Raw genomic sequence first — 21746 nt, forward strand, 5'->3', positions numbered from 1 at the left:
ACAAAAACACCCCTCATATTTCAGTAATTAAAATCACCCTTCAACTATGAATCTTCTTACATATCCACCATTACGGTGCAAATTTTGTGGAATTTTCTAGATTGTGTGGAATATTATCCAGTTTGTACGAGTTTTACACCATTACAGCTCCACATTTTGAAACAAAATGATCTTACGTTGTGTCTCTTGACTTGTAAATATTAGATCATTGTTCATCAGAAGCTGCATTTTTGCATAAAAATAATACAAACTAGAGAACATTTCATAGAATCTAGAAGATTCTGTTAAATTTGACATGATATGGGTAGACGTGTAGGAAAATTCAGAAATAATTGTAATTATCTAAACATGAGGGGAGTTTTCGTGATTTAACCTTACCTGAAGGATGGACCGCAGTCTACCATAATTTTTAATTAAACAAAAAAAAATATTGATGTAGAAATCTAACGGTTGTTAGCCAACTATACACATCATGGGCCAACAATGTATGGGGTCCAGAAGATGTTTCAATTTTTAAATTTTAAGGAATATTCCTCAAAAATGTTGTTAGATTCGATTTTTCTTCACGTCCATATAAATATATAAATGGATTATCAAGTATATAAAAAAAATTAATTATAAGTGTGATTTTCATGCATGAGATGGTATGCTATTTTAAATATAAAGGGATTATCTTGTATATAAAAATTAATTTTGTCAATATATTTGAATTGTGCGTTATTTAATTAAAATAAAATAAAAATAAAATGTTATTTAAATAATAGCAATCCAATTATTTAATGGAAATGTGGGGCCTGCTTACCTCGTCATCTCCTAATAAATAATAAATAAATAAATAAAGATTGCAGTATTCAATTCAAACCCGGGGTTAGGGGGTGGGGCCCTCCAAGAAAGGTGTGGGTGGGGTGTGCTAGGTGCCGATTGTGGTGGTGGACGCCAGCTCTAGGTGGTGGTGGACCATGGTGGTGGTGGTGGTGGTGCTAAGTGGCCCTTAACTTTTACACCGGTCATTAATGTTCTAGACGATTTAGGGTTTTATAGATGCGGGAAGTTACATTTGGTGAAATATATCGGTTATTTTTCATCGTAAAATATTACGCACAATTCAAAATTTTCATTCTTAGTAAATTATATTATAAATATCAATCTTAAAAAAAAAAAAAAAAATCAGAGTTTTCAAAAAAAAAAATTAAATCGTATCGGCGTCTACAATATATTACTATTTTGTTACAAAACACAATTGGAAATCGAAACTGTGCGGAGTTCATATTAAAAATATTGTTACAAAATCGAAAATATACCGATCAAATTGGAGAGGATACAAAAATTATATTCCAATTTCTAACCCTAGCCATAGGGCAAAAATAGCACAAATTGTTAAAATTTCACATAGTAATTAAGTGGGGCCCACTCGAAGGGGGGGGCCCGAATAATATGGGTTGTGAGCGCCACTAAGCCCACTTTTGCTGGAAATAGGTCCCCACATGGTTGGTCAGGATAGGGACTCTTCGAGTTTTGTGGGGGACCACTTTGCAAATACTTTTTTTCTTGTGGGCCTACTATTGTTCTATTAGCTACTACATCTTCTTTCTTTATTATTGTGGGACATACTTTTTTTTTCTTCTCTCTTTTATTGCCTATTAAATGTTTGGGGTATTACACTTTCCCCCCCACACATGTAATATTTCTAAATACTCTCATACAGGGAAAATATAATTTTCGCACACAAATTTATCTTTATTTCATATTTAGTCCTTTCCCACAATTTTCATCTAGTACCTCAAACATGTGTCAATCACTGTATTAACTGACGGACGACCAGAAAATTGACATAAATGACCACAGGTGTGCAGAAACATGAGTGACTAAAATTTTCTTTTGTGAACAAAAAAGACCAAATATCAGATCGAGGTAAAATTGAGGGATGTAAAAATGCATTTTATTCTTTTAAATCACCTAACAATGTACTCTTCAAGTTTTAAGGGGGTCAATATGTAATTATTATTATATTTTATTATTTTAAATGGGGTCATTATCTTGTTTGACTAGTAATATTTAGTGGACGTGTCCTTGGTAGTAGGTTTTATTGGAGTAGGGTCGGGCCCCCTAGCCCATTTAAATATAGTACGGTTGGGCCTAGAAGCCCATTTGCCACCTCCAAAGTAATTACTTTCAAGGACAGCTAATTTACCTATATACATTTTGAGCCTTGAAACCCCACCCCCACCCCCACCCCCATATCATTTATTAATGTTAGGTTGGCACCTTGAATTTTAATTAAGTACTACAAAATTAGAGGTGTAAATCGAAAGGATAAGATTCGAATTAGCATTACCGGATTTTTTTTTATTTGGAAAAATTGATTATAAATTAAATATAAACGAAAATTGAAACTAGAAAGCTTGTTTTATTTGGACCAAAATCGATGAAATTAAGAATTTTCATTTTAAGTTATAATACAATATAAAATAATATTGATGTTATAAGTGAGAGTTTCCGGGGGGGGGGGGGGGGGGGGGGGGGGGGTTGGAATTTCGAAAACATTTTTTGATTTATCGGATCAAAATTTTGAAATATAGTATGTATTTCAATTCCGTTCCAAAACAAATCGAGAAAACTAGAACTCTCAAATTTTGAAATAAAAAATATCGTTCCTAAAACGAAAGCATTTAAATTGGAATTGGCTGAATTCTGAAATTTCTTTCCGATTTCCGATACAAAGCAATTACACACATTCCTTTATGGCTGTGATTGGTTCATAGAAAATGCTAGGTAAAAAGTTAAAAGTACAAAGTAATTTGTTTTTCCTGTTTGGTTAAAAGGTAAAATAGTGAGTAATGTAATTTAGAGAAAATGGTGAAAACATTTTTAACTAAAAATGAGGAAAACCCATTTTATTCAAAAAATATGAGGAAAATGAGGAAAACTAATCGGGTTCTCTTCCCCCGTTCAATTTTCGACTGGCTTCCACCAACTCTCTGCCGACAGATCCGCCACCACCACCGGCCCCTCCCACGACGATCGCCGCCACCACCACCGGCCCCTCCAACGCCGACCTCCGCTACCAATAAAATTATCTGCCGCCGCTGTTAGCATCCTCTCCATCTTTCCTGCTTAGAGAACTTTTCGGCCGTCACAACCTCTCTATCACCGCCAGGAACCTCACCGTCGCCGCCGTTGCTAACAACCCTTTCATCTTTCATCCGCTTGCGAACTTTCCGGCGATACTCCTATTGGTCTGATGATTGGATTGATAAAAGATTTATTGTGACTGAACATAGCAAAAGAAGGAAAAATTGTGAAGAACCCATCCAGCGGCGACAAAAATTTCAGTCGGAGAAAAGGGAGGAGGAGTCTTGAATTTAGTTTTTATTTTGATTTTTATTATTTTTGTTAGGTGAATGGTTGGGGTTGGTGGATGTGGTCTTGAGAGAAGATGGATTTTGGGCGTAAGATTTTTGTTAAATTTAATTTAATTTTCCGTAATAATTAATTATTATTTTCATTTTACTTGATATTTTCCTTGTCAATTTTCATAGGAACCAAACAAAATTACCGAAAATACTTTTCCACAAAATCTTTTTCATTACTATTTTTCATAGAAACCAAACACAATTGGGATTTCAAAAGTCCTTGATTTCCTTTTCCTTTGCATTTTCATTTTCCTTATTTTGAAATCCATGAACCAATCAGAGCGTATGTGTCTCTCTAACCCTTTTATCATACTACATAGCAATTCAACATTAAAATAGTCGCCTTTTCCTGCACCAAAAAATTATAGATACAAATGCATATATATATATATATATATATATATATATATATATATATATATATATATATTAAACTGACTACAAAGTTTCAGCTTAAATTAATGATATAGTTTATCAAGGTAAATAGCATACAGAATATGAATGTACATTTTATTACTAATATGAATGTGGTAATATTCGAGTAAAGCAACTCCCGGAGAAACCTTTCACCGTCGAGAATAGATACAAATTCAATCAAAGGATTTTCAATCACGAACCAGACATGTACGTGTATCTCGTCTGGGCTCCAGTTATAAGTTCCACCAGTTTCTCTACAAATACAACGCACGATTTTTCAAGAAAGTTCCAGAAAGAATATACATATATATACACAAACATAATTACAATACTTACCGGTCAGAAGCCCGACAACCGGAACAGGTTCTAGAACCTTCTGAGTACCATCGAGTCTACGCCTGAAACACCGAGGAAACAAAGAAAACAAAAATATAAAAACTGAAAATCTGTATTTTTTGTATTCTCGATTATCAATTTATCAAATACCTATCTATTCCAAGATTTCTACTTTTGATTTCAACAATTTTGAACATTCATCAAATTCATCTATATTATCTATTTTCTAACTTTAAAGAGTTAACGAGCATATTTTCGACATATTGCATTTAAATTACTATTATTTTTATTAAAATCTACAAATTTTACTTAATTTTATACTATTTTTTTTCTTTTTTTTTTGTAAATAGCTCGTAAAACGAATCTTACCGTGTATACTTTGTGAAGAACGGATCTCTCATGAGGTAAAGCGCCCACAGAAACTTCCGTCTTTTTAACTGCAGTATATGCCCGTTTATCGTTTCAGCATTCAATTAATGCCAGAAGAATCTTAACTGAGAGAGAGAGAGAGAGAGAGAGAGAGAGAGAGAGAGAGAGAGAGAGAGAGAGAGAGAGAGAGAGAGAGAGAGAGAGAGAGAGAGAGATCAAAAGAATACGGGAAATCCAAACCTCACTCTTCTCGGCATTGGAAAGACGAAAATCATTGCTACTGTGCCGTACAGCCGAAATAATTCCATGTCCAACGAGGTCAACACCAAAAGAAGCAAGCCAAGGTAACCACGACCTCACACCATATCTCCTTACCAACAACACATAAACGAGCGGTCTTAAGATAAACATCACCTCTCCCGTCAAAAAGAATCCCCCACTTATACCCTTCTCAGAAAAAAAATCAGACAGACTAGTCGTCTCAGCCACCGGTGCTGCAACAACATTTAAAAAAAAAAAAAAAAAAAAAAAAAAAACACATTTTTATCAGTCAAAACGCATATTTAAACCAAAACAAAACGAGCCCAATGAGAAAAATTTACATGGAGGATCCATAATTGCCTGCTGGTGCTGAACCCTACGCAGCCATGTTGGCTCGGAAATTGTTCGAGCATTTTCACCGAATCTACTCAAGGCGAACAACGCCCTGCCTTCAAGATTCTGTGAATTATTCTCATGATGATTTTTTGATATCACATTTCTACGAGAATCAAAATCACTATGGTCGTTTCCGTCATTTATACTCTCCCCACCATGCAAAAGCATTTTATACCCACTGTTACGAAAACTTGCCAACCTAAGTGATGCCCTGTAATTTGATCCATCCACAGCATTTATGGTTACATATTTTGGGTTTACGGAAAAAAAAAAACAAGAAAAAGAAGTTTGGGTGAGGAAGTTAGTTTACTTGATAGCTTCTGTTACGGCCATGAAATTCCATTTCTTTTCTTCACCGTATAATTGTTGGCCCGCAACTTCAACGAGGGTTTCCAAGTCTTTAAGCAAAGTTATGCAGAGTGATAACGGGAAGGAAGAAGACTCCACTTGCCGAATCTGAGTTGGAGTTGTATCGAGTATATGTTCGTTTATGGTTGTGATAATACCCAAAAATGACGTTACTGCAGCAAATTTTGAGGCGTATGAGGGGAAAACAATTTCAACAACCAAATATAAAATCAAGAAAGAAAAAAAGTACTAATTTCTATTATCTTATTTTTCAAGACTACAATCTACGTCATAACGGATTTAACTTAAAATTCTTCTGCCTGAAAGAAAAAATATCAGGTCGGTTTATTCTATATGTGGACATTGACTATGGTAAACGTAAAACTACTAAAACATTATCGGCTAACGGAAGGTTCATTCACTTCGTTCGTGGTACGAAAAATACATTTAAATCGGCACTTGATTTGTCAAAAAGAAAAATACGACGGGATTTGGTTATCGATGGTTCTACTTTTTCTTTCTCGTCTTTCGTTATTCCAAAAAAACAAGAATTCAACATACAAGAGCTAAAAGGAGCCACTTTTAGTAATAAGAAGAAGCCACTGTTACCAAAATGCTACAAAACCTGCTTCTGGTCCAATTTCCGACTCCGAAAATCGCTCCGGGAGAAGCCACGTTAAACCCTAAACATCAACAAAAACATCATTAAGAGTTTGCAACCACAATAAATGCATTTCCAAATATTTGCATCAAACATTAATTAATAATGTCAAGTGTGGAAACACATAAATTAAACAGCTACGAACACCCAATTCACTTCCATTTCACATTCAAACAGCTATGAACAAATCCTTATAATAATAATAATAAATAAATAAAAAAAAAGAAAAAAAAAAGAGCAGAAGAAGAAAGGGGGAAAATTGAGCAGGCTTACATTAGCTAAAGATTCCAGAGAGTGAACATAATCTTTGTTTCTACGAACGAATCTCTTGTAATATTCCATGGGGGATCCAAACACTGAGAGAATCTCTACCAAAAACAACAACCAATTAATCTAGGGATTAATCACTAAACCCGTAGATTAATGGTAGAACACTACGGAACCCTAGAACCACCAAAATCCCGCAGCTTGATTTGAATAATCCTTCGCCGAATTTTTGAAATTGAATCCCAGTAGAAAAAAAGGAAGGATTCCTTTTGGGGGTTTCGTTTCTTGAAATGTGTGTAGATGATTTTCTGTGTGTGTGACGTCAGCCGATAAATTGTTTAAGAGAAATTCTCATTAATGGACGAACAAATTAGTGGATGGATTTTTCATAAATAAATGAATTAAATATTATTTTTCTTTATTCAGAAATACAATTGATTTTCTTGTCAATTTCTAAGTACATTATTTATAATAACATTGTAATTCATTTTATTTTAAATTGGCTATTATTTGCAAATACATATTTAAAAATTTAAATTTTGTGAAAAAATTGCATAAAACAGAGGAAAATCGTACAGTATATATAGTATGACCATAAAATACAACCAGACATCATAAATTACTGAAAAAAAAAATTCTTTTTAACAGCAAATCCCTTTACTTATTAGTTATTACAGTCTAAAAAAATTAAAAAAAAAAAAAAAAAGAAGTAAACTTCAAAATTTAAATCCATTGATTCATATTGCCTCGTCGATCTTTTGTTTGCCCTTTCTGAGTCTTTCGAGTTCTGGTTCGGCATCTTTCAGCTGCTCGTTCAGCGCCGAAACTCTAAGCTCAAGTTCCTCTATTGTTCCTCTCGTAATTGACGATTTATACGGTGTTACAAAATTGTGCGAAAAAGCTTTCAACGCTTCGACCCCACAAACCTGTTCAATATCAGCCGTTGGATCATATTAGTTTACTAATGCATAAAAAAAATCGAGAAAAGGCTACTACTAGTACTACCTCTTGGGGCAAAAGCGGCAACTTAGTTATGTTAAAATCGTCGTACAGCATGTAAAATTGATCGAGGTATTTTTGCTGCATTCGCATTCTAGCTTTCAGCAACTTCGATTGAATGACTGTAACAAAAATATAAATAAAAAAATTAAATAACAAAGAAAATTATTGGTGATTAAAAGAATATAATTTGGTATTAGTAGACGTAAAAAGGAAAATTCACCTTCTTCGTCAAAAATTACTTGGTTGATTATGATGTTATGCGTATCAATCTCGAATTTAGTAAGTTCTTGAACTAAGCGTTCAGTTTCATAAAGAGATAGGAATTCCGGAATGCAGACGCAAACGAAAGTCGTCAAATCCTGGCCAAGAAAAAAAAGCAACGCATAGCGTATAAAAACAAAATTATGGGATATTTAATTTTGGAGCTGCAGAATGCAAACGGATAGGATTAACGTGTAATTTGATCGAAAGAAACGAGATATTTCTTACAGGGTCCTTAAATTGCTGGTTCACTTGTTGAATCACTTCCTTCATGCCCTCAAGCTTTCCAAGAATGGCATCTTCACCAAATTCATCACCGAGACCAAATAAACGAGTCATCTGCCGTGAAATCGCAAGAAGATAATTAGTTTATATGAATTAAAAACTTATTTCATCTAATAAAAGTAAAGTAACGTAAAGTAAGCAAGAAATCAAACCTGGCCCAACAAACCGCCAAATCGACTCTTTAAACTCATAATTTTGGCGAGCCCTTTTTCTAAGGTTGAGGGAAACTGTAGCAGCCGAAGAGTGTGGCCGGTTGGAGCTGTATCAAACACTATGCAAGAATAATCCATAGTTTGTACTAGCCTGAAGAATATATTCAAGGCGAGTTCGCATTTTAAAACAAAACAAAAACAATATAAAATATATATATATATATATATATGAATCTTCAATGATAGATCGACAAGTATTGTTCACATTCATGTGATAAAGTATTAGTTTATGCTTCTTAGATAATTTCAAGAACATGTGACTCTATTAATATACGAAAGCTTTTCTAATTTGAATCGATGCTTCTCAATATAAGCAATCGTGCAAATTTGTGAGAGAAATCGTAGCTATACGGTCATTTTTTTCTCAAGCGAATGACACACTAATGAACATTAATTTGGAAAGTATCGATATAAACGAGAAACATTCCTGCCAAAGCAATCGAGTACATTCCATACATCAAATGCAGGTCAATTTTGAAGCACAAAGCGGTCAAACTTACTTGAGCATTTCAGCAAAACTCATAGCTTCGTCGATTCCTGGAATAGAATTAGCTAATTCTGACACAAATCCATCGGTAATATCTGAACCACCACTCTCGTCGTGTTCCACATTGGGATCAACTTCCTACACGACCAAACATAAATTAATCCCATATATAGCACGTACACACGGCAAATTCTGACAATCGAAAATCTGTTTTTCTTCGAATGCTCGGATCAAATATAATCCACAGAGGGCAAAAATGTAAAGAGGGACGAACAATACAATGCCTTGTAGCTGTCAAAATTTATTAGATAAAAATTACATCTTGAAATTCGATGACAGCCCATTTACTGTACAGAAGTATACACAATCCCCAATCGAAATGAGCATCGACATCCATCAACATTGAGATGATTAATCATAATATATCAAAGTAAGACCCAATCACAATAAATTCCAACCCAAACAAACAGACGATTACAACAATCAGAACCCCCAATTTCAAGGGTTTTGAAATTGGGGAAAATTGAGGAGTGATGAGTTAACATACATACCATGGCGTACAAGTTGGAGAAGCCATTAACAAGGGAAGGAGTCTTGGTGAACTTCTGCTGGAACGCATCGCTTAGGTTATGGGCAGGGTCGGTGGAGATGATGAGTACGGAAGTCCGCACACGTGCGAGCAGTATCGACAGAATAGAGCTGCAAGTGGTCTTACCCACGCCGCCCTTTCCGCCGACGAATATCCACTTGAGCGAATCCTGCTCCAGTATATTCTGCAGTGTTCCCTCCGGCAATTCTTCGTTCGAACCCATCAAATAATGCAATTTCGCACTTGGGTCTTCTTTCTTTCTTGTTTCTTTGCTGAGTGGGGAATTTCTACAAACAGTTGGAGTGCGAGGAGGGTTTTTCGTGGATCCCCTTGGCTAAATATGTATTGGGAAGAGATCTGATGGTGGATGGGAGATTGATTCTTTGATTCTTTGATTCTTGAATTGCCTGTAAATAGAAGACTGCCTTTGTGCCTTCGGCTGTGCGAATCTATTTCATTTATGGTAATTTTATAATTTTGCAAAAACTTTTCCCACTTTGTTTTAATTGCAATTATGGCCCTTATGTTTATGTTATTACTAAAAGCGCCGTCATGTGGTTTAAAATTTAAATAGGGGTGGAAATTGGAATTATTTATTTTTTCTAATGTAGTCTAGGCTCGTTCTTTTGGCCCATTTCAATTCTTCTCCAATTGGTGGGCTTTTATGGTGTTGTTGGTTTTAGCCCATCAATATATAATTTAAATTGTATATGTATAGTAGGATTATTTGCACTTTACCCCTTGTACTTTGCGCTTTATCTCCAAACAAAAAAAATAAAAAAAAAATCGATACTTTGTCACGTGGTGTGAATTGCGGCTAATATTTTGGCCGAAATCGACAAATTCGACATCGATGCAACAAAAAATAAAGTTGAGGTATCATCGTACGAGTTCTTTTTGTTTGGGGGGAAGCGAAGCGCAAAGACGATCTAAGTACGAGGGCAAAGTGGACATATGTAGCATTAGTATTATTCGGCAAGGCGTTTATGTGTTTTGACTTTTGACTTGTATTATAATAATTTCTTGCCATAGTTAGTTACGAAAGGTATAGTTGATTAGTCAAGTTTATTTCAATATCTATGGAGTCTTAGAACTATGTTCTAATAAAATTATTCGAATCGAGTTTCTTGCGCCAATTAACCTTAAACGAGCTTTTAACAATCGATCAATAATCAAATATCGAGTAACTTTGTTCGATATACTCAATCCGGTGAAATAAAACCAAAGATCGCTTGAAATTGTGACGAAAATATATACAAATTAAATTAAACTCCCCATATAATTTATAAATTTAACAAAAAATACGAAATAACTAATTGAACCATAAGTCGTAACAAGAAATCCATCCGGCTGCAATCGAAACGCATCCCAGAAAATTCATCGCTATTCTGGATGTTGCACACAATTTCTTACAACAAAAATAAAAAAATCCAAGACTAAAACTACATAAACTATAATAAAAAAAATAAATAAAAAATAAAAAAACTAGTAATTAAGCATGTTTCTTGAGGTGGTAATCTTGATGACGAGGCCAGGAAAAACGTCGTCGTGTTGCTGAATATGAGGGTTGTTCTCGAGTATGAACGGATCGTCGCACTTATCGCTGATGCTGTGTAGGGTTTCGCCTTCTTTCACCAAATATATTTCGCTGCAATATTCTCTTCTTCTCATGTTACTTTTATAATTATAGTACGACAGCTTCTTCGTGTTGATCATCGTGCTTTCGTCATCAACTACGTAAGCATCACCTGTACTTGTAATAAAACTCATCATCAATCCCATCACCACAAACACAACCAGAATCATACTTTTCTTGTTCTTACACAACGAAGAATAACCCATGATTATCTTTCTCTCTCTACTTCTCTCTCTCTCTCTCTCTCTTAATTTTGTTTTGTTTTGTTTTGTTTTTTTTATAAGGAATTCTTGTTTATATAGAGGGGGGGGTGGGGGGTGGGTCGTGGCAAAGTTTTAGGGGTGCACGATTAGGACTAGGAGTAATGGTGGGGTTAAGGTGAGTAATGGCTATATTGTAGGGACCTGAATTAAAACTGACGTAATTAGGGTTTTTATTCAATTAATTTTTTTTTATTATTATTGTGCTTGTTTATTTTCTGACAGAAGACCGTTGGTTTTTATTTATTGGTAATTCAATGCGTCATAAAAAGGAAATTATTTATTATTATTGTTATTTTTTTATGGGGTTTAATTTGTTTTTTTTTGTGGTTAATTCATAATTGGAATAGTATTAATTAATTCCAATTGATTTTTGGTTTAAAAAGGAATTTAATTGAAGTGTTTTAGTACGGGTCAAACAAGGCAAGTCTGGTATGAAAATCGACAATCACAAGAAATTAAAATTAAATTGGAATCCTATTTAAAATTTAACAAATAAGAAGTTACCATATATTATTATTTTTTTCTATTCTTGAAATAATTAAATTGAGCTGCTGGAAATTATTTCACAGTTTGACGTAAATAAATATTTTTCTTTTTATGTATTGTAATGTGAAAGAAATAATAATAATAATAATAATATTACATCACAAATTGAGAAATTAAACATTATAATTAGATCTAAATTACATTGACTTTAGATATGTATTTTATTACATGGTTTGATTTGACTTTTTGGACCAACCATCAAAAACGACTTGGACTTGAGTTTACGGGTCCAAGTTTTGGTCAATTTTGAACAAGAATAAAAGTTTCCAGGAAAAGAAAATGGAAGAGTCAAATAATATATAATATATAATATTATACAAAAATAAATAAATATTAATATTAACAATTATTTTTGAAGAAATAATATTCACATTTCGAAGTGCATAGATGATACACTAATATTGTCATTTTCCTGGTTTTAAATATTCCCAGGAAATCTCAATGGCAAAAAACTAAGGCCATGTTTGGCAAACAAACTTTTCTCTACAAGAAAAAAACTAGAATTACGATTCTGCCATACATGGGGCGCCGATCATCTTCCAAACAGAGACATCGCCGTTAGCATCACCCGTGAAAAATAGTCCGTCGATGCCTACTTCAATCACTTCAACTTTCCCCTTCGAAAATATTCTTCCCCTTTCTGTGAATCTAAAGTCACAAAACATATAAAAACATAATTAGGAAATTAACGAACAATTAGGAGAGACTAATCAAGCTTCTCAAGGATAATTAATTTAATAATTTAGAAATATACTCACGAAGGCAATTCGTAGAGGCGGACTGTGTTATCACTATACGCGCAGAGGAGGATCGGTTTACCTTCTGCATCATGTATGCCACACATAGCATTCACCTCCTGAAAAAACCGCACAAGCCGTATTTTCATTATTTAATTAAAAAAAAATTGCAAAAATTATTGAAATTTCTTCGAACAACAGTTAATGTCATTTCACTTACATAATCGTCTTTAACCTCGTAATCCACCTTTATAGTCCCACTTTCGGTTGCACTCCAAACCTATTTAACACACGAGCGTTAAAGAATTACGATATAATCAACAAAAAAAAAGCATATGCAAGAAAATCGAATCACAATATACTAACCTTAAGTGTTTTATCGAGAGAAGCAGATATCAAATAACTGTCCCAACAAACGAGGGATGTCACATCTTTTGTATGTCCGGACAGAGTATGCAGGCACTGCAAGTTATAAGTGTCCCACACCTAGAAACAGAGTATGCATAAATTGATTAATTTTCAGACAGGTTCTTGAATATGTTGTCAAAGTTTGCGGTAGGTAAAATAGCATAACTAAAATTCCAAAAGATTGTATCGAAGAAATATACCTTTATGGTGGAATCTTTCGAGCCTGAATAGAGCCTGTTATTAGCCCCAACGACAAGAGAACACACTGCGCTATGGTGCTCCTTCAGCATTGCGATCAGTTCGGGAGTATTGCTCTCTGCATTTAACTTCCATACTAATATTGTACCATCCTGCATACACAACAAAGAGCTATATAAGTCTCTACTCGAAAAAATAAATGATCGAAATAAAGTGTGTACTTAGAAAAAAGATAGCAAAAATCACCTCCATTCCAGCAAGCAACTTGTCATTGTCCAGAGCCAGGCTACATACTAAACCACCAGGTGCATTGACGAAAAACTCGGCTTGATTTTGAATGTTCCATGCCTACATTACCGACAATAATACGATGGATCAAAACACTAACAAGATTTATACGGTATACATATTTCATTACAGCTATGCGATAAAAGAAAAATTATATATATATTTATACCTTGACAACGTTCGGCAGTCCAACAAACAACCATGCACCTTCGTTGATTAAACACCCGACTTCACCAACAGTAGATACAGAACCAGCAAGCTGAATAATCAAGAATGGATGAACATGTAAGCCTCAAATCATTCTTTAAAAAAATATACAGTTTAATTACACCGACATGAATAACAATTCCAACCTGGCCACTGTTGCAGTCCCAAGCTCGAATAGATTTGTCCTTGCTGCACGAATATAGCTTATCGCAGCCAGATGGAAGGGCAATTCCGGTAATACCCTGTAAAAAGTCGTATAAAATATTTATGCATTGGTAAAAACCCAATAAGAAACAACCTAAATTAGCATATTTTAACTGATGAAGTACCTTTGCGTGCCCTTCTAATTTCGCCAACATTGCGAATCCCGAGCCGGAAAACCAAGAGTGCACATACCGGCACTTGTCTCCACGGACACAATTGCCCCTAACCCAGTCTCCGCACTGCTTAATCGGAGCTTTTCGAGTGTCGTTTTTCTCGAGTTCGGATCTTACAAAAGTCAAACTCTTTGTGCTGACTTTTCGTGGGGGTTTCTGATAACTGGCAGTGCTGAACTTGCCCCCTTTTTTGCTTAAACTTGAACCGTTCCCGTATTTCGGATTGCAAGAAGAATTCGTATTCGTCCATGTTTTGCTTCTGGCTTGGTTGTAATGAACGTAACCGGTTTGTGGAGGTGGTCGTTCTCCGTGAAAGTAGTCACAATTGTCTCCCTTGATGCAATTCCCATTGGCCCAATATCTGCAGACTACACTCTTCTTCGCGGGCTGTGCTCCCATTCTATGAAAATCCGAGACTTTCTTTGCGGCCATGACCTCCATTGTAGATTACTAAACGAAATCATAAGTAATACATTAATCAGAAACTCAACCAACACCAACTTGATTCATTCTAAATCCACCACGTAAAAAACTGAAGAAACTCAATTCCGGGGCGGGCCGGGCCGATCGATCTTCATCGCAGCCAAGACCATAACTTGCCATAACAACAATCGAAGGTTTCCCAGTAATTTCCGTACGGCACTTATTTCCCCCGATTCGATCGAATATTTAAGGAATAATAAATATAAAAAAAAGCAATAAAAAAAAAACCCTAGCTAATCCGAATAAGCACAGCCTTGAACAGAAAATCAAATCTATATCCCGGAAAACTGAAGAGCGGAATCCGATCCGATGATCGCCGGTTGTTGAAAACCCATCCACAGTGAAGAATCGGTCGATCGATTTGAAAAACGTCCACCAATCTAGAAACCCTAATTGTTTACAGAGAATCGAAAAGTAGTAGCAAACCTGATTGATAGGGTTAGGAACTCCGAAAGAAAACTCTCTCTCTCTCTCTCTCTCTCTCTCTCTCTCTCTCTCTCTTCGGAACAACAATAATTATTCTTGCTTGAGAATCAAGCAATTGGAATTTGGAACAAGAAATTTGTGAAATTTATGGTGGGCAAATCGAAGTATATATAGATTGGGGAAACCGCGTCGGTGTGGATTTCTATTGTGCACCTGATTCTTATTTACAATTATACCCCTCAAGTTTGTGCTTTTCTTGGAATCCCCTTATTTACAATTATACCCCTCAATTATACCCCTATATGGTTTGAATTTTGTGTGCATCAAACCCCTTATACTTTCAATATAGCACATGACTCCCTTGTATTTTAATATAAGCACATAACCCCTTGAACTTTCATAAATTTCTTTTTCCTAAGGGTTAAATATAAATTGCGCCCCTGTACTATCACCAATGTCGCAAGTGCCCCCTGCCGTTAAACCATGTTAACGAATCCATCATTTTTTCAAAGTTGACCGACTATTGTAATAGATGTTGAACAATTTCGGACGAAAATACCCCTCTGGTTGTGTGTAAAAGATGTGCCTCTTTCTTGTTCTTTTGTACTCAATTTACTTCAAAAAAAATTCATGTTTCTTCCCTAATTTTTATTTTCCTCAGCCTAGAAATTTCACCCAAATTTTCTAAAAAAAATTATACTCTGAAAATTATTTTTAATTTCCTTTTAAATTTATGAAATTTTGCAATTTTATTCCCAGTCTAAAAATACCACCCAAACTTTATGAATAGTATTTTTTATTGTGGATAGTATTTTTATTTTATTTTTTTTCAAAATTCTTGAAAATTTATAATTTTGTTTTCACCCTAAAACTAGATTTAAAATTTTATAGTACTAATTCTCAAAATTCATTCATTTAATTTTTTACGTCCAAATACTATGACATATTTTTTCTAAAACCACTTGTCTATGCAACCGGAGTGCTACGTAATAAAGTAAAAATAAATAAATTTCGAGTAATAAAATCAAAAAAATGCTAATTTAATATCATATAAATGTAAGGATAAAAATGTAGTTACGATACATAAACTAATGGTAGAGATTTGATGGTTGATAGTTAAGTTGATGGCCACTTTGTCGCCTTTTATAGTACAAGGAAGTATATGTGATAATGGTGATAGTATATGGGTGCAATTTGTATCTAACCATCTTCCTAATGAACATGATTATTTACCACAGGGGGTCATGTGATTATATTAAAAGTACAAGGGGTCATCTTACAAAATTCAAACTATAGGGAGTCATATACTTATACTGAAAGTACAAGGGTGCCATATGCACAAAACTCAAACCATAGGGCGTTAAGTGCTATTTACCATAAAATTTAAAGTATTTTTTTATTTGTATTTTAGTTAAAATATAGAGTAAAAAGCAGTTTGCCCCCTAAATTATGGGCCGATTTGCAGTTTACCCCCTAAACAAAAAAAATTTGCACGTTTTTACCTAAACTTGTTAATTCGTTGCACGGTAACCCCCCAAACTCAATTTTCCGGCAATTTTATCCGGAAAATTAAAACATGTGCCTTGCATGTGACATTTGCAGGGTATATTCGTCCATCACTTACATATTGTATATTAAATATAACTTAATCTTTTAAAAAATAAATATAAAAACAAAACAAAAAAAACAAAAAAAAAAAAGATATTGTGTCTTCTTCCCTCACACACCGTGCTATCACCCCCTCCCTCTCTCTCTCTCTCTCTCTCTCTCTCTAACACACACACACACACACAGCTCATAACAGAGCCACCGTGCCATCACCCCTCTTTCTTGCTCTCTCTCTCTCTCTCTAAAACACACACACACAGCTCATAACAGAGTTCTGCTTCAGGACTTCATTAATGGAGAATATCTGCACAATCGCCACTAACCCATGTTTTAATCCATGTTCATTTTCTCTCAATCCCACCGCAAGACCTTCATTTTCGCCGCTGTAGCTGCTGCGGCCCGGGAAAAATTCCCACCCCCCATTTGCCGTAAAATCAATTTTGAAAGACTTCTTTAATTGATGTAGAATAACACAAAGCTCGCTCAATTTAACAAAAATTGGAAAAGTAAATAAAATTATATCTTAAGGAACAATAACAAAAACAGCCCAAAAAACCAAAATCATCCCAGAAAATTGAGAATAGCAGATTACATAATTCTGTTTTTGGGAATGATAGTGGCGGATTCCGCCAGGATCTTGGTTGTGTGTGGCGGAGAAAAGACTGCTTTCTTATTGGTTTCAAATTTCCGGCCGCCGAACCGGCAGAACCCGAACAACCGTATTTGTGCTCCAAGTTGTGAGAAGCTTGACCTCCCGTCGGGGTCAAGGTCAAATGAGGTCTGAGTGGGTGTTATCACGGTCTTGGCACCGATTTGGAGGGAGGACGAAAAGATTGATTATTGAGTAACATTGGCGTCGGATTTGGCAAAATCATAATTCTTTGTGAAGATAAAATTTCTGGGTTTTGGTAGACGAATCTCAGAGAAATTATTGAAAAAGAAAGGAAGAAGATTGAAGAATGAAGAAGATTGACAGTTCTAAAAATAATAAAAATTAAAAATGAAGAAAGACTTCTTCTTCTTCTTCTTCTTCTTCAATTGCAGATTTTCCAACCGTCTTCTTCTTCTTCTTTTTCTTTCTTTCTTTCTTTTTTTTTTTTTTTTTTTTGTTTTTTTTAATTTATGAAGAATGTAAGTGAATAGACTATTTTGCCCCTTTAAAACTCACGTGAAAAGCACGTGCGTAAGATTCCGGTCAAAATTGCCGGAAAATTCCAATTTTGAGGCACCGTGCAACAAAAACCGAAGTTTAGGTAAGAACGTGCAAATTTTTTTTGTTTAGGGGGCAAAGTGCAAAATGGCCATTTGTTTAGGGGGTAAACTGCTTTTTACTCTAAAATATATTTGCATAATTTAGGTTCGAAAGTGAAGCTAAAAAAAGCTTCGTTTATTTCTCAGTCTGACAACAATGGCGACGGATTTAGAAGCAGCCAAGCTCGAGCTTTTCCTTCAATGGCTGAAGGTAAATCAGAAACTTCTCCCTCAGATTTTGTTTTTGTTGCTAAATTTATTGTTTTTACAAGTATTTCAAAAGATATCGAAACTGCATTTCTTAATTCAGGTGAACGGAGCTGAATTACGCGGCTGCAAAATCAAATACTGCAATTCGAGTAAAGGATTTGGCATTTTTTCATCTGACGATGTTCCCGATGGTAAATTAATTACCCTATTTTGATTTCCTTTCAGTTTTAGGGCTTTTGTGATTGTTTTGCTAAGAAATTTAGGGATCTTAACTATTTTTTGTAAAAAAAAATTTCTTGCTGGAAATAAAATCAGGAATTTTTTTGGTGGTCCCACTTGATCTGGCAATAACCCCTATGAGGGTTTTAGAAGATCCTTTCATAGGACCTGAATGTAGGTCAATGTTTGAGGAAGGACAAGTCGACGACCGATTCTTGATGATGTTGTTTCTTACAGTCGAACGTCTCCGAAAGAACTCCACATGGAAGCCGTACGTATAGAACTTTACGATTCACTCTACTTTTTTTTATTGTAGTTCAAATGAAAAATAGTCATTATCTGATCTTAATCTTAGGTACCTTGATATGCTTCCTAATGAATTTGGAAATCCACTTTGGTTTACGGACGACGAGCTTTTAGAACTAAAGGGAACCACATTGCATCGAGCCGCTGAACTGCAGGTGAAGTGTTCATCGTTCATCGTTCGATGTTTGATATTCTAAGTTTGAGTCTTGCTTTTGTATATTTACGATTTAGCAATATTGTGACTGAAGGCAGGTTTGTGTTAACAGAAGAAAAACTTGAAATCTTTATTTGACGACAAAGTGAAGAAATTGGCGGAGAGGCTTTTGATTCTTGACGGCAATCCCGAGAGGTGTGTTCTTGACTGTGAAGTTTCACTTTACCTTTTCTCAAATTAAATATCTGAATCGTATTTTTTTTTCTTGTTGGTTTTGGCAGTGAAGTGAGATTTGAAGACTTCCTTTGGTAATGATTCGGACCACTTACCCGTATCATACGTCACATATAAACTCACGAGGGTATTTACATTGACAATTTTTTTAACAGGGCAAATTCTATATTTTGGACTCGTGCATTAAATATCCCTTTTCCGCGTTCCTATGTTTTTCCACAAATTCAATTAGAGAAAGACATCACAATTAGCGATGCACCCGTTGAATCTACAAGTCATGTTTCTACTGAAAATTTGGTCAACGGAGAAAATGGAAAAAGTAAGGATCTGCCTTTTGTTTTTCATACAACTATATATTTTCATACAAGGATCTGCTTCTGTTCTTAACGATGCGGACTACGTTGATTAATCAGTTCTTCAGACAAATAATTCTGCATCACAAGAAGGAGAGACAATATGGGTCGAGGGTTTGGTGCCAGGCATTGATTTTTGCAATCACGGTAATCCGATTAACATCAATAATTGTTTATTATATGCAATTAGCTACTTTGTAATTATATACCCATCGGTTCAGCTTTATTAATTTTTTTTTGTTCAAACTATATTGTCTAGGTTTAAACCCTGCAGCAACTTGGGAAGTAGATGAAACTGGATCATTAAGTGGGACCCCTTTTTCCATGTACCTTTCTTCTGGTAGGTTTTTTTTATTTTTCCCATTTTTCTGTTCGTCTTTTTCTCTTATAAAGCCAATATATTAAACAAGATTTTATTTTTTTGCATCAGCTGGGAATATTCTCCAAGGTGAGAAAGAGATATCCATCAGCTATGGTGACAAGGGCAACGAGGTTTGTCGAATTCCGTACAACGTTCTTGGACATTATTTTCTTAAACTTAGAGTCGCGTTGGTTTTTTTATTTGCCCTATGAAATAATGATAACTGGACAAAGAACTTCTTCATTAGCTTTCTCATTGCTCGATAATCAGTTGAAATTTCGACGCAGGAACTTTTATACCTTTACGGATTTGTCATGGAGGAAAATCCACACGACTATCTTATGGTAAATAACCCGACACTTGTGTGTGTGTGTGTGTGTGTGTGTGTGTGTGTGTGTGTGTGTGTGTGTGTGTGTGTGTAAATAAATGCTTTATCTTTAATATGAATTATTTATCATCTAGTAATGGTACAGGTTCATTATCCAATGGAAGCTATTTCGGATGTACCCTTTTCAGAAACAAAAGTGCAGCTTCTAGAAGCACAGGTGATTATTTATTAATATTTGGTAGTAATAACCCTAAGAAACAAGCTCGACTATGTACATATGCATGCATGCATCCCAGTTTATTTATTTATTAATATTTGGTTTGATTTGTTATTTTTACAGAAAGGCGAGTTGAGGTGTCTGTTGACTAGAAATTTATTAGAGAAGGGCTTTTTCTCCGAACGTAACTTTCCGGAAGGAACTAGTAACAAGGGGTTTAATTACAGTTGGAGCGGAAACCGAAAGATTCCCTCGTACATTAATAAACTTGTTTTTCCCGAAGAGTTCTTATCTACCTTGAGAACAATAACCATGAAGGAAAACGAGCTTTACCAAGTTTCTTCTTTACTCGAAGAGGTGTTGCAATTTTTCAGCCAATGTTTCCTTATTTTTCGTCATTTAAGCAATATATGTACGTGGAATTACTAAAAAAGAAATCATCTTACCTTGGCCGTATTTTATATTTTTATATTTTTTTGTTGAAGCTTGTTGGGTCTGGAGGAAAGACGCAACCATCGGAAACTGACGTAAGAACAGCTATATGGGAGGCTTGTGGAGATTCTAACGCTTTGCAACTTCTTGTTGATCTTCTTAATATGAAGTAATTTTTTCCTCAAACAATTTAACGCTTAACATGCAGAGATAATTTTTTATTGATTACGATAAATGTTTACGTTTTTTCATTTGTCTCTAAATTTATTTTATTCATAAATACAGGATGATGGAACTTGAAGAGGGGTCCGGAACAGAAGAGAGCGATGCTAAGTTACTCGAGATTGCCCAAAACGAGAAAAGGTACATTTTTTTTCTTAAATAAAAATAAAATAAAATTAGAACCTCTTAATTATGCTATATCTTTTTTTTTTCCTTTTTCTCTTGTAGACAAGATATTAATTCTGGAGAAAACGACATTCTCGACGGTAAAATCGGTTTGACGACGAGTAGAAACAGATGGGCTAGCATAGTATATCGAAAAGGGCAGAAGGAATTGACTCGTCGGTTCGTAAAGGAGGCAGAGCATGCATTGCATCTGGCATTGAGTGAGTCTAACTAGAGTTAATTTATGAAATCTTGGATATGGTTTTTGTTTCTTCTGCACCTTTTAACTAGAGTTAAAACATAAATTAATACTTGCATGCAAATCAATCAAACTTTGCAATAAAATCAAAACCACCATCTTCATATGCATGCAAATCACTATACAAGATCATATAACATTGGTTCAAAACCCAAAAACCAACCACTTTAGAAAATTCACTGCAGAAAATGTATATACTGTAGCTAAAATCACACACTCAAAATCAAGTGTATCTTTATTTGTTTATTTATACTAATTGTGTATATATCCAGTTACCCTCATTACCATTTCACAGTTCCATGGTAGTTGCCGTAATAAGAATTTCAGTCAGCCGCTCGTCGATCGGGTGCTCCGCCTCTGCGCCACATTGCCCTACCCATCTGCCATAATTATATATATGATAAAAAAACAATAATATAAACTACGTAAGTAATTCAATGTAAAACGTACATTATAAAGAGCGACACATCGAATTCTGGCACCATGGTAGCAGACATAAGGAAAATCAGTGAAGAAGCCGACGGCATGCGTCACGGAGTTGTACTCCCTCTGAT

At 34.9% G+C, this 21746-nt stretch overlaps 4 protein-coding genes across 4 annotated transcripts; 1 reads left to right on the top strand and 3 right to left on the bottom strand.

The window, feature by feature from the left end:
* Positions 1 to 3859: 3859 nt before the first annotated feature.
* Positions 3860 to 6827, bottom strand: SSE1 (shrunken seed protein (SSE1)). The gene is made up of 8 exons (XM_012988187.2): positions 6475 to 6827; positions 6166 to 6223; positions 5503 to 5713; positions 5138 to 5403; positions 4776 to 5029; positions 4536 to 4603; positions 4167 to 4228; positions 3860 to 4084 (listed from the first exon to the last, which is right to left on the bottom strand). Exons 1-8 carry the CDS (start codon positions 6541 to 6543, stop codon positions 4023 to 4025), a joined length of 1050 nt encoding a protein of 349 aa, XP_012843641.2. The 5' UTR covers positions 6544 to 6827; the 3' UTR covers positions 3860 to 4022.
* A 178-nt stretch (positions 6828 to 7005) lies between these two features.
* LOC105963743 (P-loop containing nucleoside triphosphate hydrolases superfamily protein) lies at positions 7006 to 9760 on the bottom strand. Its single transcript, XM_012988188.2, has 7 exons — positions 9267 to 9760; positions 8729 to 8853; positions 8169 to 8319; positions 7960 to 8070; positions 7691 to 7829; positions 7474 to 7589; positions 7006 to 7394 (listed from the first exon to the last, which is right to left on the bottom strand). Exons 1-7 carry the CDS (start codon positions 9525 to 9527, stop codon positions 7206 to 7208), a joined length of 1092 nt encoding a protein of 363 aa, XP_012843642.2. The 5' UTR covers positions 9528 to 9760; the 3' UTR covers positions 7006 to 7205.
* Positions 9761 to 12037: 2277 nt separating this feature from the next.
* Positions 12038 to 15086, bottom strand: LOC105963744 (zinc finger CCCH domain-containing protein 48). Its single transcript, XM_012988190.2, has 9 exons — positions 13917 to 15086; positions 13734 to 13829; positions 13550 to 13639; positions 13339 to 13440; positions 13095 to 13244; positions 12853 to 12972; positions 12707 to 12766; positions 12508 to 12605; positions 12038 to 12397 (listed from the first exon to the last, which is right to left on the bottom strand). Exons 1-9 carry the CDS (start codon positions 14403 to 14405, stop codon positions 12253 to 12255), a joined length of 1350 nt encoding a protein of 449 aa, XP_012843644.2. The 5' UTR covers positions 14406 to 15086; the 3' UTR covers positions 12038 to 12252.
* Positions 15087 to 17807: 2721 nt separating this feature from the next.
* LOC105963745 (SET domain-containing protein) lies at positions 17808 to 21284 on the top strand. The gene is made up of 16 exons (XM_012988191.2): positions 17808 to 17943; positions 18043 to 18133; positions 18258 to 18432; positions 18517 to 18622; positions 18734 to 18816; positions 18903 to 18929; positions 19011 to 19174; positions 19269 to 19355; positions 19468 to 19548; positions 19639 to 19700; positions 19857 to 19913; positions 20043 to 20114; positions 20238 to 20471; positions 20600 to 20715; positions 20832 to 20909; positions 20997 to 21284. The coding sequence occupies exons 1-16, from the start codon at positions 17890 to 17892 to the stop codon at positions 21166 to 21168; spliced, it is 1659 nt and encodes a 552-aa protein (XP_012843645.2). The 5' UTR covers positions 17808 to 17889; the 3' UTR covers positions 21169 to 21284.
* The last annotated feature ends 462 nt before the right edge of the window (positions 21285 to 21746 follow it).

This window comes from Erythranthe guttata, chromosome 2, assembly GCF_056151865.1.
Source record: "Erythranthe guttata isolate IM_541 chromosome 2, IM_541, whole genome shotgun sequence".
In the NCBI taxonomy this organism is placed as follows: domain Eukaryota; kingdom Viridiplantae; phylum Streptophyta; class Magnoliopsida; order Lamiales; family Phrymaceae; genus Erythranthe; species Erythranthe guttata.

Excerpts from the sequence above, each read along its gene's own strand:
- SSE1 (XM_012988187.2), bottom strand. The coding sequence starts at position 6,543 with ATGGAATATTACAAGAGATTCGTTCGTAGAAACAAAGATTATGTTCAC. Across the intron at positions 5,714-6,165 it reads GGAAATTGGACCAGAAGCAG|TAACGTCATTTTTGGGTATT; the intron begins GTTTTGTAGCAT and ends AATTTGCTGCAG. Across the intron at positions 4,229-4,535 it reads TTCTTCACAAAGTATACACG|GCGTAGACTCGATGGTACTC; the intron begins GTAAGATTCGTT and ends TCGGTGTTTCAG.
- LOC105963743 (XM_012988188.2), bottom strand. The coding sequence starts at position 9,527 with ATGGGTTCGAACGAAGAATTGCCGGAGGGAACACTGCAGAATATACTG. Across the intron at positions 8,854-9,266 it reads TCTCCAACTTGTACGCCATG|GAAGTTGATCCCAATGTGGA; the intron begins GTATGTATGTTA and ends TTGGTCGTGTAG. Across the intron at positions 7,830-7,959 it reads ACCAGCAATTTAAGGACCCT|GATTTGACGACTTTCGTTTG; the intron begins GTAAGAAATATC and ends TTTCTTGGCCAG.
- LOC105963744 (XM_012988190.2), bottom strand. The coding sequence starts at position 14,405 with ATGGAGGTCATGGCCGCAAAGAAAGTCTCGGATTTTCATAGAATGGGA. Across the intron at positions 13,830-13,916 it reads AATTAGAAGGGCACGCAAAG|GGTATTACCGGAATTGCCCT; the intron begins GTACTTCATCAG and ends GACTTTTTACAG. Across the intron at positions 13,245-13,338 it reads AGTTGCTTGCTGGAATGGAG|GATGGTACAATATTAGTATG; the intron begins GTGATTTTTGCT and ends TTGTGTATGCAG.
- LOC105963745 (XM_012988191.2), top strand. The coding sequence starts at position 17,890 with ATGGCGACGGATTTAGAAGCAGCCAAGCTCGAGCTTTTCCTTCAATGG. Across the intron at positions 18,433-18,516 it reads AAGAACTCCACATGGAAGCC|GTACCTTGATATGCTTCCTA; the intron begins GTACGTATAGAA and ends TCTTAATCTTAG. Across the intron at positions 18,930-19,010 it reads AGATTTGAAGACTTCCTTTG|GGCAAATTCTATATTTTGGA; the intron begins GTAATGATTCGG and ends TTTTTTTAACAG.